Here is a 15,752-nt window from a genome sequence, read left to right as displayed (position 1 = left end):
AGGGATAGATGCTTTTAAACTGCTTGATGGAATTCTTCCACCGATTGATTAGCACTTTGTATAAGGATTATACAAAAAATATATCCGAAAAGCACTATACGCTTCCAAAATATGGTCTTCGGTCTACACCTGAAAACTGTCGGATATTTTTTACGGTTATTTTTACGATAACGGATATGTGTTACTCTTTTAACGTTTCCTAAGTTCGCTGCGTGTTCTGCGGCCATTATGTGTTGAATGTTTCTTTTGGCAAATCGATAGAAATTCACAAGAAATTTAAAGTGATGAAGAAATATCAGGAAATTTTTCAAAATTGTGCGGGTGGCAGTTTTTGCCGGTTTGTGGGAGTTAGAGGGGGCGTGGCAGCAGGGGCCAACAAACTTGCGCTGCGTCTATGTCTCTAGAATCTGTATGCTGAATCTAAACATTCTAGCTTTTATAGTTCCTTAGATCTCGACGTTCATACGGACAGACTGACTTTATATGGTATGAAACGCTTCTGTTACATACTTTTTAACGAACCTAGTATGCCTTTTATTCTACGCGTACAAAATAAAAAGAATTGGATCTCAAATTGAAGTGAGAACAACGTCATTATTTATTAAAATCCAATTAGAAACTTAAACTACACATGCTGTCTCTAACAAGCTGCGAGTATTAAGCAGTCTGCTGTGCCGCCCTACTTGGCAAAGGATCGATGTCGGTTCGCTATTTCCAATGGCCTACGATGAACTGCAGTCTTCTTGTAATCATAAGCACTGGTGGCGGAAGTCATTGCCAAACATATTCTTGGAGCTCTGCGTATGCAGACGGTGAGATTGCATATTAGGGTTTGTTGTTGTTTGTTGTTCTAAATGTTGACATTATTGTTGTTATTATATCCAGGAATACCAATGAAATAAATATTTCCAATAATAATTAAAATTTATTTAATACATTGGTCTATTTATTTACACTTACAAATACATTTATTATTTGAGCATTTGCTTATATAATTTTTTTACTATTGACGTTTCGATAGGTCTATACTACAAATACTCATTTTTCATTTTATGAATCTAATTTCCGATATAACATTTTTTAAATTGTATATATCTCACTTACATAACCGAATGGAGTACACTTAGGTAAAAAATCGATTTTCTTCCATGTTTACCATGCCCGGCCTTGTAAGGGCAGGTAACCGCCACATTGCTGTTGATGTCCATTAGAAATAAAGTTATTTTGGTTTCTGTATGCCATTGCCAAGCTATTCGACATCAAAGTATTATTGCAAGGTTGCTGTAACATAGCAACGTTAGAACCTCCAACAGTCCCATAACTAGCTAGTAAAGATGACGATGTGTCCGGTGAGTGGGAGTTGGGAGCGTCTCCTGTTATAAGATTGAGACCACTCGAAACATTTGCAGTTACCGAAACTATTCCACTATTGGCATTTCCACTATTTGCTGAACCGGTATTATTGCCTGCTGACGTCGAATTGGTTCCATGCTGTTGCGATTGACTTGAACTGTTATTTCCAGAGCACGGTTTACCGTCTTTTACAAGTACAGGAACAGCAACTCGCCTTGGTGAGCTTGCAGGCTAAAATAAAAAGAAAACAAAAAAATGTCACAAATTTCGCTTTATAATATTTAGGGTACCAGAAAGAAATTTTTTGAATATAAAAACATTCAATTGTTTTTAAGGGTCAAAAGGTTGTTTAAAGTATGTATCACGTAGAAGGAAGCGCTTCCGAAAGTATATATATTCTTGATCAAGATCAATATATCCTGAGCAATGATCCTGAAAAAATATATATACATTAAATGGGCGAAAAAGCTTTTGTCTATCTTCATTTTATATTGTTACCTATTCAATGCTGGACTTGATGGATAAATAGCCGAGTCGAACTGGCCATGTCCGTCTGTATGTCCGTTCGTAGGAACGTCGATATCTCAGGAACTATAAAAACTAGAAGGTTAATGTTGCCACGCCCAGTCTACCGTCCACAAACCGCCCAAAACTGTCACGCCCACACCTTTATAAAATGTTTTGATATTTTTTCATATTTTTATTAGTTTGGTAAATTTCTATCGATTTACCACCTAAAAGCCCAAAAAGTTGCCAACCACAAACTTTATTTTATTGTTTGTCCTGCCAATTAATATACCATACCTAATATCGCCAAATACGATCACGCCCACACTTTTAAAATTTTTTTTTGATGATCGGGGAAACTCGACTCTACAATTATCTCCTATTGTATATTAACAGAACACATGGGGAAATATGTTCGACTCGTCACTACCGTAAGTTTGTTTTGATCATCATCATCAAATGATGATTGATCCAGGGAAGGCTAAGAAACAAAACTTTGTTTCTATAGTCGAACCACCGAGGCGGGTTTTGTCACTGCTGATAGTGTTCCTGAACGGCCAGCTTTTGCCGGTAACCCGGACTCAGTTCTGGAACCTTTTGGTGGTAAACTAATCGGTTGTGATTACTGGTTGTGAAACCAGTGCCAACGAATCATAAGGTCTAGTGGTCCCAAGCTGCACTCCCTCAACCGCGGATTGGCCTTACCAACATTTAAAAGTCATCTGAAATCGACAGCAGTCCAGTTATTTTAGATTGTTCAGTCATTGTAAACAGATAACAACGAGAGCTCAGAACTTTCTACTTTCTATACCATCCACTACCAAATGTGCTAGTTTAAGTCAATCAAAAGAAATCTATATCTCCTTGTTGTTAGCCTTAATTATGGAAACATTATCTGTAAGTCGACTTTGAAAATATGCCACTGTGTATGGTGCCTCCAATGGTTAATGTGGTTGATGGTCGGAGAAGGTCGTATTATTCGAATCTTTTATCTGAATGCAAATAGGAATGCGGAAGGATCCGCGCTTGCATCCAAGTCATTAAAGAATTTGTTGAGACGGCGAAATGTAACTTCATATATATGCGGCAGCTAAATTAAGATCTTCCTTGAAACATGTACGTAGTCCTAAAAGTGCAGCTGTGTGCATTGTGCGGATTAGACTGCATTGAAGGTCCAAATCAAGCGTGTTGATCAAGGATTTGTTTGCTGCATACAACAACCAACTGCTTGCATTAAGATTACGTTTAATAAGAGTTCGAGGAATCACGGAGCCGGAGTCTATTAGAATTTGAATTCTTGATCGTAAATATATAATCGGTGTCCAAAAACTCCCTTGGATTAGCTTGGTAATCAGTTTTGAGTCGTACTAGTTTAAAGACGTGCAGAATGTGAATGTTTCCCTGCACTTTCAAGCTCAGAATCGAGTTCTGCCCGACCGCTCTTGTTTCCAGAAATAAGCGATCTACCAGAATGTCGACTAAATGTTAATGTATTTAAACTATTGATCTCGTCGTTCAGGGTATTTAACCGTCGGGACAAGGCACGTAGTAAATTTGCAACTTCTGGGTTGCTAGACTGCATTTACGGAATTCTTCAAAGGTTGAAAATTGTAAGATGCAATTGTATAAATAGTAGTAGGAGTCATCCAAGCTTCTAGCTTTTTACAGGCCACTTTCGCAAGTTTTTCCAAATCTGATTCCTTGAAACGGTTAAAGTTAGTCAAATAGATTGTGGCATCTCTACAAGAATCTGGGTACGTAATATGTTTTAAGGCGCAAGGCGTAGCATGTGTGTGAAAATTTCGGATGGTTATGATTGTTGTGTCTCAGAAAATTTGTCAACCTGTTAGGTCTTCAGAGCAAGGTATATCTTGTCAATCGGAGGACGTGTTACTATGTTCTCCACATATGCGAAACGAGCGTTAGACTTGTTCAAGCCACACTTAGCCACTAAGACTTATTACGTCCGAAATTTCGAAAAGTTTACCGAGACACGCTAAGAGGGCACATGTGGACCCGGGTGCTGCTATTGGGCTTGAGAAGCGTTTGTTTGCAACGCTTCCAGCTGCTGATGGAGCTCACGAAAATAGGCCGTAACTTCGTCTGGATTTGGAGCAATTGAGTTGCGGTCTTGGTTCTCGTTGTCAGTGAAACTAAGTCTTCCCGAAATCAGTGAACGCATGAACGCATGTTGTGGCGCGACTCAGCCATTAATCGGACTTAATGTCGATTAAATGTTTCGGCTGCATAAGCAACAAATATTGAAATTCAAGCGTCACCACTTTAGCATTACTACTAAGACCATTGCATAGGTTAATATTATTTCTTTATTTTCACATGAAGGCCTTTTACATGTGACGAAGTATATGCGTTCAAGAGGCACATCCGAATTTTTCTGCTTTTGACATATCTTAACAGATTCATAGTTTTTCTGGGATATCGTGTGTGTATAAAAGTGTGGGCGGGACCGTTTTGGTCGTTTTGTAGGTGAGAAAGGAGGGCGTGGTACACCAATAAAATTGGCTAGACAAACAATAAAACGAAAAAAAATCTAAACATTTTTCAAAATTGTGAGATTGGCAGCTTGGGGCGGTTTTAGGCCGTTAGAGTGGGCGGGGCAAAAAGTTCTTCTAAAAACTCCATCCAATCCATATAAATTTACAAGACTAATATATATATGAAAAAAAAAATCAAAACTTTTTTAAAATTGTTGGTGTCGCAGTTTTGAGCGGTTTGGGGGCGTTAAAGTGGGCGTGGGCCAAAAAGGTTCCGCTGCCTCTTTGTGTCTACAATCTGTATGCTGAATATCAACCTTCTAGCCTTTAAAGTTCCTTAGATATCGACGTTCATATGGACAGACGCCCGTCTGATTTTCAACGGACCTTTGACTCTACGAGTAACGGGTATAATTATACGGTTATTACAACGTTTAGGGTTTCCTTTAACAACATACGGATTTAATGCACGCTTGCGGCTGTTTCTGCTGAATTCCACACTTCTGCTTCTCTTCTCGCGCTCTTTCTCGGACCCTTTCTTACATTCGGCCATTCCGCCATGCGACTAATCATCTGTCCCAGATGAGCAATCATCCTCGTTGTCCTGGACTTACCGCTACAACTTCATATAATAACAGCTGGTATAAGTATTAGATGGGCCTTCAAAATCTATATATTCTATATCCTATATATTCATCAGTCAACTTCTTGTCGCGCTGCTTTTCCTCACGCGCCGCCTTCTTCTCCTTGCTTATTGGATTTCTCGTACTTCTTCCGTGTTCCGCATCAGCACACTCTTGTTGAGATCGCGCTGAACCCTCTCCTTCTCCGTCTGCTGGGACTCCATTCGGTGCTGCAGGACACGCAGCTCCGCTCTCAGCCGGCTGACATGCTTCTCACTGCAGCAGCAGTTTCACCTTCTCGTCAGCAATCACAAATCTATTGTATTGATGAAAAAGTAGATTTCACCATCCGGGACGATCCCCCAGTGGGGAAGAAAACTTGTAACCGTCGGCCGACAGCGTAAAGTTTAACTTTGAGACGAAATTAAATCCGAGCAGTGCGACATACTCGATGTCCTCATCCTCAACTTCGACGAACTTGTGTGGCGTCATCTCCGTATCTACTGCAACCTCAGCCAAAAAGTAGCCAACTGGGCACGTGATCTTCTTGCCCAGCACACAGAGCTTCGGCGCACATTTCTCTAATACCACATTCGGTATTTTGCTTAAGATTTACTTGCGCATAATAAATACATCGGCTCCCGTATCTACCAGACCCTCCACTTCCACTACAACTTGGACGCCAGTAGCGGACCCTGGATAATCTCTTGGCATAAGCCCCTCCTTGTTGCAACTGAGACATTTAACGGCAGACCTTCACATCTTGCGAAGATGGTTTAATGATCCGCAATTGAAACAGTGACTTTTCCTCCCGTTGAAGGTTCGACGTCCACTTTTCATCGTTCGGCTTGAACGGCTTTTCGCCACGCGGTCGTACACCTCATACTGCTATTGTAGCTCTTTGTAGGACTTGCAACTGTAGAGAGAGTATCTGTTTATGTTTAGGCCGCCCACAACATTGCGGATCACCGAGCGTTCTTCAATGTTTCCAAGTGAAGCTATCTTTTTCATCTGCAGTTCGTATTCGTGAAATGATTCCTGCTTGCGTTTCTTCCGATCGCGGAACTGCTCGTGCACATCCGCGCTACACATATATTGTCGGGTGAAATCCGTCTCCAGCTGCATACGCATTTCTGAATATTGGTGTAGGAACGTGGAATCCAAAAACAACTTCGCTGTGTTCGTCATGATGGCGCGAGCCTACACATAAATCTGTCTTATGTTAAGGTCGTAGGCAGCAGTATTCACCTCAAAATCATGAAACCAATTCTTCACCGGTGTGGACCACCCGACAATCTCCGGAATGATTTTCGCAAAGCTTTCCGCCGTAATCGAGCCATCGTTGTTTCGTTCATCCGTCTCCATCTTAATAGCCAGCAGCTGAACCAAATCCTTCCACGTTCTTGTGTTTTCGTCGATCGATCTTCTTTTAATTAAACCAGCTGCGCCACTGTGCTCTCCACTTGCTTCGACACGATTCAGCATTTTGCTTCTTTATTAATCACTCATTGTATTATTTTCCACTGCTGCAGCTACTGATTTAGTGTAATACGCCTGTTTTCCTGTTTAAATTGGTATCTTTGAATATTCTCTCTTTATTATCTTAAAAATTGAAAATTACACGGTTATTATAAGTTTTAGTTTTTCCTTGACAACTTTCGGGTTTACTACACACTTCCGGTTGTCTCTGCTGAATTCCACACAACGAATACCGCCTTATATGTTCCCTCTGGTCCTTTCTGCTGTCGCTTCTCCTGCTGATCTGTTTTAATTGCTGTTTCTCTTGTTGCGCTCCATAGACCATATTTACTTGTTTTTTTTTGTACCACGTTTGGTTTATTGTGCAATATGTTGGCGCACGTACATAATTCCAATAGCTGTCTAGTAACACCCAGGATCCAGATCCAACCCGTCGAGATCTTGTCGCCCAGGATTAGAGTGTCGGGTAAGTTTGACGGAACAGTCATTCTTTTTATATATTATCTATACATATATTCTCGTGCCAACTGTCTTTCTTTTTACGATTAATATATTTATACCCGTTACTCGTAGAATGAGAGGATATACTAGATTCGTTGAAAAGTATGTAAAAGGCAGAAGGAAGCGTTTCCGAATATATAAAGTATATATATTCTTGATCAGGATCAATAGCAAAGTCGATCTGACCATCTCAGTCTGCCCATCTGTCCGTATGAACGTCGATATCTCAGAAACTGTAAGAGCTAAAGGTTGACATTCAGCATACAGCAAATTTCTATCGATTTGCAAAAAAACTTTTTCCCCGCCCACTTTAACGACCACAAGCCGCCTAAAACTGCCACGCCCACACTTTCGAAAAACGTGTTTATATTTTTTCACATTTTTATTACTCTTGTAAATTTCTATCGATTTGCCAAAAACCTTTTTGCCACGCCCAATCTAACGGCCTTAAGCCGCCCAAAACTCACACGCCCACATTTTTGAAATATTGTTGGATATTTTTTCACAATTTTATTAGTCTTATAAATTTCTATCGATTTGCCAAAAAACTTTTTACCACGCCCATTCTAACAACCTAAAGAACCCGAACCGCAACTCCCGCACTTCTGAACAATTATTAAATGTATTCTCATTATATTCCCCAATATCTATGATGAAGTGCCTCCAGCAGATACATTGCCATCATTCAAAGGGTTCAATCGAAGATACTATGAACAATCCGTAGGGCACCCTGTAATATCCCAAACAAAAACATCCAAAGAGACCGGTTCCGGTCTTCAGTGAAGAAGAATAAAACATTCATAGTTTGCGGAACTCTTAAAAGAGGTTTAATTTCAGGTTTTGGTGTGTGAACTTCGGTTTTTTTTTAATGTTTTTCATAAGTGTGACTGTCTCTTTTGGTAAAAAAAAATATATATATACGTGCGGCGCAGAGCAACAGAATTACTAAAATTCGTACATCGATATAATTCGTTCATCAACATCCCGGCCCCCTGAAACATGGATCCTGAAGAGGGGACTATATTATGCCAGCGAGTTCTCTTTTCAGTTGGTATCTATAGCCTTACAGAGCGCACGAGTCCATCTGGTCCAGGATACGTTTCAACAACGCGTTCTAAAAGCCAAGCGGCTGGTGGCTGATTCGAATCCTTGACCAGTATCAGGTTCTCTGCAGATATATTGGTTTTCATATTATTCTACTTGTTATCCGAGGCCAATTGATTGTAAATGCTGCGATTAATTGGCAAATGACTTGGATCTCCTTCTGGAACGCAATTGAATGGTAGATTGATAAAAAAATGGACTGGAGATATGTTTGTTATGTCAGTGTCTGGGTAAAACATAACATTCGAGAATTAACCACTGCGCCTATCTGAGCCAGAAGTGGTTGTATCTGTTCAAAGGTAAGGTCGTCTTTCCTTCGACACGACGAAAATTCAGTTTGACTGACTCCCATTTTCCTCCCCAATGTGGTGAATGGTATGGCATACCTCCTCCATTTGATTCCATCATTAGCCAAGGACTGTGCAACCAAAGACTCTAGAATAACAAGATGCGTAACGCCATACGATTTTTTGGCACACGATTTTTTCGACGTGGCTCTAGAGGTGGCCCCAGGCTCTCTCGAATTTTTGTTCAAGAGCGAGAGAGCAGAGAGCTTTACAGCGAACAGCTCTTTTCTACGCATACAGTGTTGGCAGACAACTGTATGTGTGCACACGTATGCTCATGCATTGTAAATTTGACAAAATATGCCCTTCACCTTAAAAGTTCTTAGAATTTAAGTCTATATTACTTTTTATCAATTGGCACCGTGCGAAAAATTCTTGCTTTGCATTGCCTTAACGTTATTATTATTTAAATATAGCTTAGAAATAGTAATAGCCGAATCATAATATCACAAAATAAATTTTAAAAATGACTTTATAGTAAAATATTTGTTATTAGAGTATTCAGCGTGCGACGTGTGAAAAATTAAAAAGGCAATTATTGTCGAGTGCTTGTGTCCGCACTTCGTGCCTCCAGATATGACTCTTGCAATAAGCAGTTTTCATAATTTTATTTATTTATAAATTTTTATTTTCTTCTACGTATTATTTTTATGAAATATTTATTTCTCAATGCAATGACTTCCTTTTTTCCATACTCTAATTATAATAATTTCCTTTGTATATGATTTAATTATTTAGTATATTTATTAAGTCATATGACTTAATATGATGGATGTAAATGATCCATTTTTATTATTTAAAATGCGCATTATATTCAGTTGTTTTCAGTTTCAGTTTTTTTTGTTATATTCCAATTTGATATTTTGGCCAAAACTCCCCAAATATGTAAATTCGTTTCTTCGATAAGAATTGAAATTTCGGACCGAAAATCGTCTTCTAGCAAAACAACGCACACACATATACACGTTCTCGTCTATTGTTTTTACTCACACAAGAAAGCAAATTCTATTTTTAGATTTCTTAAGCTCTGAGCGTAAGCGAGCGGACAGAGAGCAATTTTGGCCGTCACCAAAAAAGTGGCTGCATAGTGCTAAACCAATGTATGGCCGTTACGCATCTTGTTATTGTAGTGCCTATGGTGCAACGGTTTATAGTGTATGGTGCTGCGACTGGAAAAGGTGATGCATTATATCAAAAATGCGTTTTGCACCCACAAAATGTGTGCCATTGTCAAAAACATTTTATGCAGTCGTGGACCAGATTTATTATTTGATTGCTGCGACAAAGATCGAATATTTTTGCGGTACAATGACAAACAGTGCAGAAACACCTGGATGTGTGTTTGCCCAGTTTTCATTGGATGTTTGACATCTGACGGTAGCTGCGTATTGCCTAATCTGTCTCCCACTCTTAAAATGCCGTCCTTGCATACAATCAGAGAAAATTTAAGAAGTTGGGAACGGCTTCGAAACTGCTTGTTGTCCAATAATTAGTTACGATCCTCATTATAGCAACCCTATGCCTATCGAAGACAAACGATGCTAGTGCTGTGTGACCAAAGCCAAATTTTTCAATTTCCTTGTCCGCGAATTTCTGAAAGGGAAGAAGAGAACCACAATGGGCCTGTCCACCAAAGGTCAAAATTGAGCATTTCAGTTGCGAGCATGCCCGGATTTTCCTTGGTGTTGATATGATGCCATGAATTGCCCATGAATAGCATCGAAAATTTCTGATGTTCTATGTGCTACAAACGTTTTTATTTCGATGGTTGATGTGATACCCAAGGTAGAACCATTGATTGGTCGTACCAAGCGTGAATTTCAGTCTTCTCATGCTGCAAGGAAAACCAAGCCGCAATCGAAACACCGCATAGTTCGAGGCTCTGTAGCGATAAGTGAAACGGATATAGTTCCATCTTCATACACTTCTCGACTGTAGACGACCGCAGAATATGCTTTGATGGATGCATCCGAAAATCCCTGTACTTCAATGTGTTCCTGTTTGTTGTGGCATTTGTTCCACCATTCAGCGAGTTTTTGTGGAAGTGGATTATGAAAAAGTATACCAAGTGGGTCAAAGAAGCGTCACCACGTCAGAAAGAACTTGCTGTTTTGTGCTTTTCGCATTTGATGTGAGGCAAACTAAGTAGTAATAGTGTCATATTCTCGATACCAATGAATACCAAGAATCTTTGCTGACGAAGCATTAATTGCCTTGGCCGTCCTAATTAGTTTTCCGTGCAAATGCATGAGTTCGCGACCCATTTGCTAAGCTCCATGCTTCCGCGTTCCAGTAGCTGTATCAGTTTATGTCGATCTTCTTCTTCTTGTTCTAGTGAGTACGTCATCTATGTAAAACTCCTCCTTAAGTATACTTGCATCTGTAGGAAACTCGGGTTGATGGTCGTGAGCTAGCTGATCCAGTACCCTTACTGCTAAGAAGGGTGCGCTAGATCTTCCGTATGTTATAGTAGACAGTTAGTAGTGTTCGATAGGCAAGTGTTTATCATATGATACGCAATGATTGTCAGCCACCCAGATTTATCTATACATTTTAACAATATCTGCATTGTATATTCTGAAACGTATACAAATGGTAAACAAATTTCTCAGAATACTGGGGCCCATATGCACAGCGTCCTTTAGAGAGTGTCCATTTGTGTTCTAAACGGAGCCGTCAAATACTATCCTAAGTTTTTGAGTAATCAAAGGGCGATGTGGCAAGTAAAAGCTGGGCTTCTGGTCGATTTCCTCGGGCGATAGCCTTCGCATGTGACCAGGATTCAAATAACGTAGAGTGTTCAGAATGCTTCGAGGACGATTGTGGCGGTTAAATAAACTTCTCCAGGCAGTATCGTAAGCTAAGTCCGTCATAGAACATGAATGTTGACCCATATTGCAAACTTTTGAAATATGTTTTGATATTTTTTCATATTTTTATTAGTCTTGAATAATTTAATCAATTAGTCAAAAAACTTTTTACCAAAACTGCCACGCCCACATTTTAATAGCTGAGGCGACCTAGCCATGTCCGTCTGTTCGCCTGTATAAACGCGAAGATCTCAGGAACTATAAATGCTGGAAGCTTGATATTAAGCATACAAATCGTAGAGACATAGACGCGGCGCAAGTTTGTTGACCCATTGTGCCCACAAACCGCTCATAACAGCCACCCTTTCGAAAAATGTTTATTTTTTGTTGTGTTATAATTTGTTTTACGAATTCTCGCCAATTTGTGTCTTTGAATTTGAATTCGTGTCAAAGAAAACTCGAGAATTCTTGTTTCCACTCCGACCAGATGTTTAACGGGTATCTGTTAGTCGAAGAACTCGTTATGTCTTTTGATTATTCTTTATATTATCGTTGCATTTTTAACATTAAAATTATAAAGTGACACTAGTTAACAGTGAGGGTAGGAAAAATCGTATATAATTCCTTTTAACATAACAATTTTAAACATAACTTTACACAATATTTACGATTTATCAGGCAATCAAATTCGAATTCAATTTATAATCAACTAAAACAATAAACGGCATTAAAATACAGAGAAATGAATAAAACCAAAAACGAATTTAAGAAGTCTGGCAATATAGTTGAGGAGATTACCTGATTATGTTGATTTTGTTCAGCCATTGCCTTTTCTTTCGCTTGTCTTTTACATTTGTACCTGTGATTTTGGAACCAAATTTTCACCTAAAAATAAAGAGAAATCACAAAACTATACTAAGCAAGCTAATTAAATCTCGCAGAAAACGTTCCTGTTAAATTGTTGGTATTATTTGTGAACCCTTTTTCTATCATTAGTCTGCATAGACTTTTCTGGAGTAAAAGTGTAAACTTTTCGTTCGTTGAAAATTTAACATGCAGAAGGAAGCATTTCCAACCCGATAAAGTGTTTATATTCTCGATAACTATCAGTAGCCGGCCGAGACGATCTAACAATGTCCGTCCGGAAACCTTACAAGCTAGAAAGTTTTGAAAGTTTCTCCAAACTGTCATTCCCACATATTTGGATTTTGCTTTATTAGCTTAGCATAGCTTCATTATAAATTATAGCTTTATTATAAATTGGCAAGACAAACATTAAGAGAGAATGCTATAGTCGAGTTCCCCGACTATCATATAACCGTTACATAGCTACTGGAAATGCAAACGAGAAATTTTATCATTTTTCTGGGATATCGACAAATAAATCACTTCAAATTGTTCAAAAGTGTGGGTGTGACCGTTTTGTGCGGTTTCTAGTATATATATCCAATAGAAATTGGCAATACAAACAATAAAACAATGAGCAATCAAAACATTTTTCCATGGTGTGGGCGTGGCAGTTTTGGATGGTTTGTTGTTAGAATGGGTGTGACAAAAAGTTTTTTGGCAAATCGATAGAAATTTAGAAGACTAATAAAAATATTACAAAAATTTAAATATTTTTCAAAAGTGTGGGTGTGGGAACATCAATAGGCAAAGTTGGGCTGCGTCTGTGCCTCTGGAATCTGTATGAGAAATCTTTCCTGAGATCCCGACGTTCATATGGACGGACAGATAGACGGACAGTCGGACATGGGCAGATCAACTAGGTTAGTGATCAACAATCCTGATCAACAACATATATTTCCGGAAACGCTTCACTCTACCTGTTACAGTTAACGAAAGCGAAAAGTGTATATTAGGCTTTTACTCTAAAAGTATCGTGTATTAAAAGTACATTGATGGTACAAAATTACTTATTTTAATAACTCTATTGGAAAAAACCAGTTTCTTGCCCTTTTTAAAACGCCAAACCGGATTATTGGCTAGTCAAGTAAATATAAAAAAATTTCATATTATTTCCATATTTCCAATTTGCGTATTTCCAATCAATTTCACTAAAATTTTGAATAATCTTTTAGCAAGAATAAATAAAATGTAATATTTATCCTGGTTTTCTCCTTTTGCCTCAAATCCTTTCGGTATGAAATCGGTTTTTATCTGGTAGGTGATAAAACTATTATTGCCTCAGATCCTATTAGCTCAATACTGACAGAAGATCTTTATGCAGAAAGATTGGCTAACTGGTAATAAGTCACAATAACAAAGATTTTCGGAAAAGAACATGGTTACCAGTCGTTATTCAGCCTCGCCGAATAAATTATTATTGGTTGCAGCAGAACAGTTATAATATATACTCTATAATATTTATATTGAGGGCGTAACATGGTAGAAATTTTTGGGAAATGTTCACGCAAGGAAGCTAAGAAGAAACAACAATTTTGCAATTTACTGGTGTAACCGTTCTATAAAAGAATCTAAATATAATATCATAGCCGTCTTGAGCAGAGGGCAATCTACATTAGGCTGAAAATAGAGGCTAAAAAGGATCAAGATAGATACGATAGGTCATTTAGTGTTTTAGGCCCACGTAAATTATACAACCAGATCTTTATTAGAAAATTCTTAGTTCTTAAAAGTCCCGTACTGAAATTTATAGTCATCGGTTTAATGGCAATAAAAATTGGATATAAAATTTCGATAAAAAGTAAAAACTAAAAATAAAAACTGGATCTAGAAATAACGATTTTTAAAAACTTAGCGTGACAGTTGTAAAAAATAGTTTTTCATTGTGCTATCTGCTATCTGTCGAATATTCCTTCCATGGGAGAAGCTTGGACTGTCAGATTCTCACCTATAAGAATTGCAAGGGACCTATTATACTTGTTACCGTAGAATTACTCTTTTACTCTGGGTACCTAGAAAAAGCGTGTAACGAAGGATAGCTTTTCTGACCTTATAAAGTATACCTATTCTAGATTCGTATCAAGCAGGGAGAACTAAGTGTTTTTTTTTTATTAAAAGTATATATACTTTTGATCAGGAATGTCGAGATCTCAGGAACTAGAAAAGCTAGAAGATTGAGATTCAGCATACAGATTCTAGAGACAAAATGCTATAGTCGAGTTCCCCGACTATCAGGTACCCGTTACTCAGCTAGTGGGAATGGGAACGCGAAATTCTATAATTTGTCTGGGATATCGATAGATATTGGTAAGTAAAACGAGAAAAAATTTAAAAATTGTTCAAAAGTGTGGGCATGACTGTTTTGGCGGCATTAGGTCGTAAGAATGGGCGTGGCAAAAAGTTGCTTGGCAAATCTGACAAAATTTTCAGTTTTAGGGCGTCAGAGTGGGCGTGGTAAAGTTTTTTTTGGTAAGTTAATAGAAATTTACAAAACTAATAAAAATATGAAAAAATATCAAAACAAGTGTGGCCGCGGCAGTTGTGGGCGGTTTGTTGACGTTAGAGCGGGCGTGGCAAGATGAATCAACAAACTTGCGCTGCGTCTATGTTTCATGAAAGTGTATGCTTAATCTGAACTATCTAGCTTCTATAGTTCATGTTACACACTTTTCAACGAATCTAGATAACCCTTTTATTCTACGAGTAACGGGTATAAGAAAAAAAAGATTTGCAAGCTTATATAGAAGTCCCAAAGAATCTATTTTAGAAATTGAAGCCTTTTGTTGAATTTTATATTTACAGCTTGGTACAGTCTTTTCTAAAAGTTATAGACCGTAAGGGGAATATATTTGTTACACTTTTTAAGTTGACTTTTTCTTTCAATTAATGGCATTTAATTTATTTGTCTAAATACTTATGACACTGCTAATTTGTAAAAAAGTAATTGTAAAATCAACAATCAGTTCAATTAAGTAATAAATATATTTAAATTAATTAATTTAACTACGATAGTCTACTTATTTACTAAAATTAGTAAACAGTTTTCCTTCAAATAAACAAAAAGTTACAAACAAATATATTGAATATTTTCCTTATTTAAATACTTATGCCCACCATTCTTGATCAAAATCAACATCCGAGTCCGTCCGTTTCTACGAAAACTAGCCTCCTACTTTTAAAACTTTCAAAATGAACATTCGGGAAATTAAAGCAAGTTATAGATTAAAAAAAATCGTAGTTTCGCTGTATTTCATTATTTAAATAAAGATACTTTACTTTTTCGGTAAAGATAAAATTTTTTTAAATATAATTTGATCAAATTCGTATTACTGAATGGGTACATAAGGTTCGATTTGTTGAGCAAGCTTTATTTCTTGTCAAATCTTTAATGTTTTTCATAGATTTAATAAATGAATGAAAACTCGAACAGTTTTATAACTAAGGTACTTTACTACCTTTACATAAACACAATACCCATGCCAATTACTTAGGAAGAGCATGCTCAAACAATGGCTAGTTTTAGGGGTGTGTTTCATTGTCCCTTAATGCAGTTTTATCTTTCAAAAACAGAGACTGTTGGGAATACACATATTTTGTTTGCTTTATTCAGGGGTAATAAAAATCTAT

General features: G+C 37.7%; 1 protein-coding gene across 8 annotated transcripts in view; it reads right to left on the bottom strand.

The window, feature by feature from the left end:
* Nucleotides 1–905: 905 nt before the first annotated feature.
* Nucleotides 906–15,752, bottom strand: part of LOC6620502 (homeobox protein Nkx-2.1) — a 33,610-nt gene continuing 18,763 nt past the window's right edge. For 7 of the 8 annotated variants that reach the window (XM_032718951.1, XM_032718953.1, XM_032718952.1 and 4 more), the window contains 2 exons: nt 12,018–12,104; nt 906–1,584 (listed from right to left, as the gene is read on the bottom strand). In XM_032718951.1, coding sequence (XP_032574842.1) covers nt 1,153–1,584; nt 12,018–12,104 — 519 coding nt within the window. In that variant the 3' untranslated portion in view covers nt 906–1,152. The remainder of the gene's footprint in view (nt 1,585–12,017; nt 12,105–15,752) is intronic. The other variant, XM_032718957.1, reaches the window with a different exon arrangement.

Source organism: Drosophila sechellia, chromosome 3L (genome assembly GCF_004382195.2).
Source record: "Drosophila sechellia strain sech25 chromosome 3L, ASM438219v1, whole genome shotgun sequence".
Classification (NCBI taxonomy): domain Eukaryota; kingdom Metazoa; phylum Arthropoda; class Insecta; order Diptera; family Drosophilidae; genus Drosophila; species Drosophila sechellia.
This window is presented reverse-complemented; position numbering and strand designations above follow the sequence as displayed.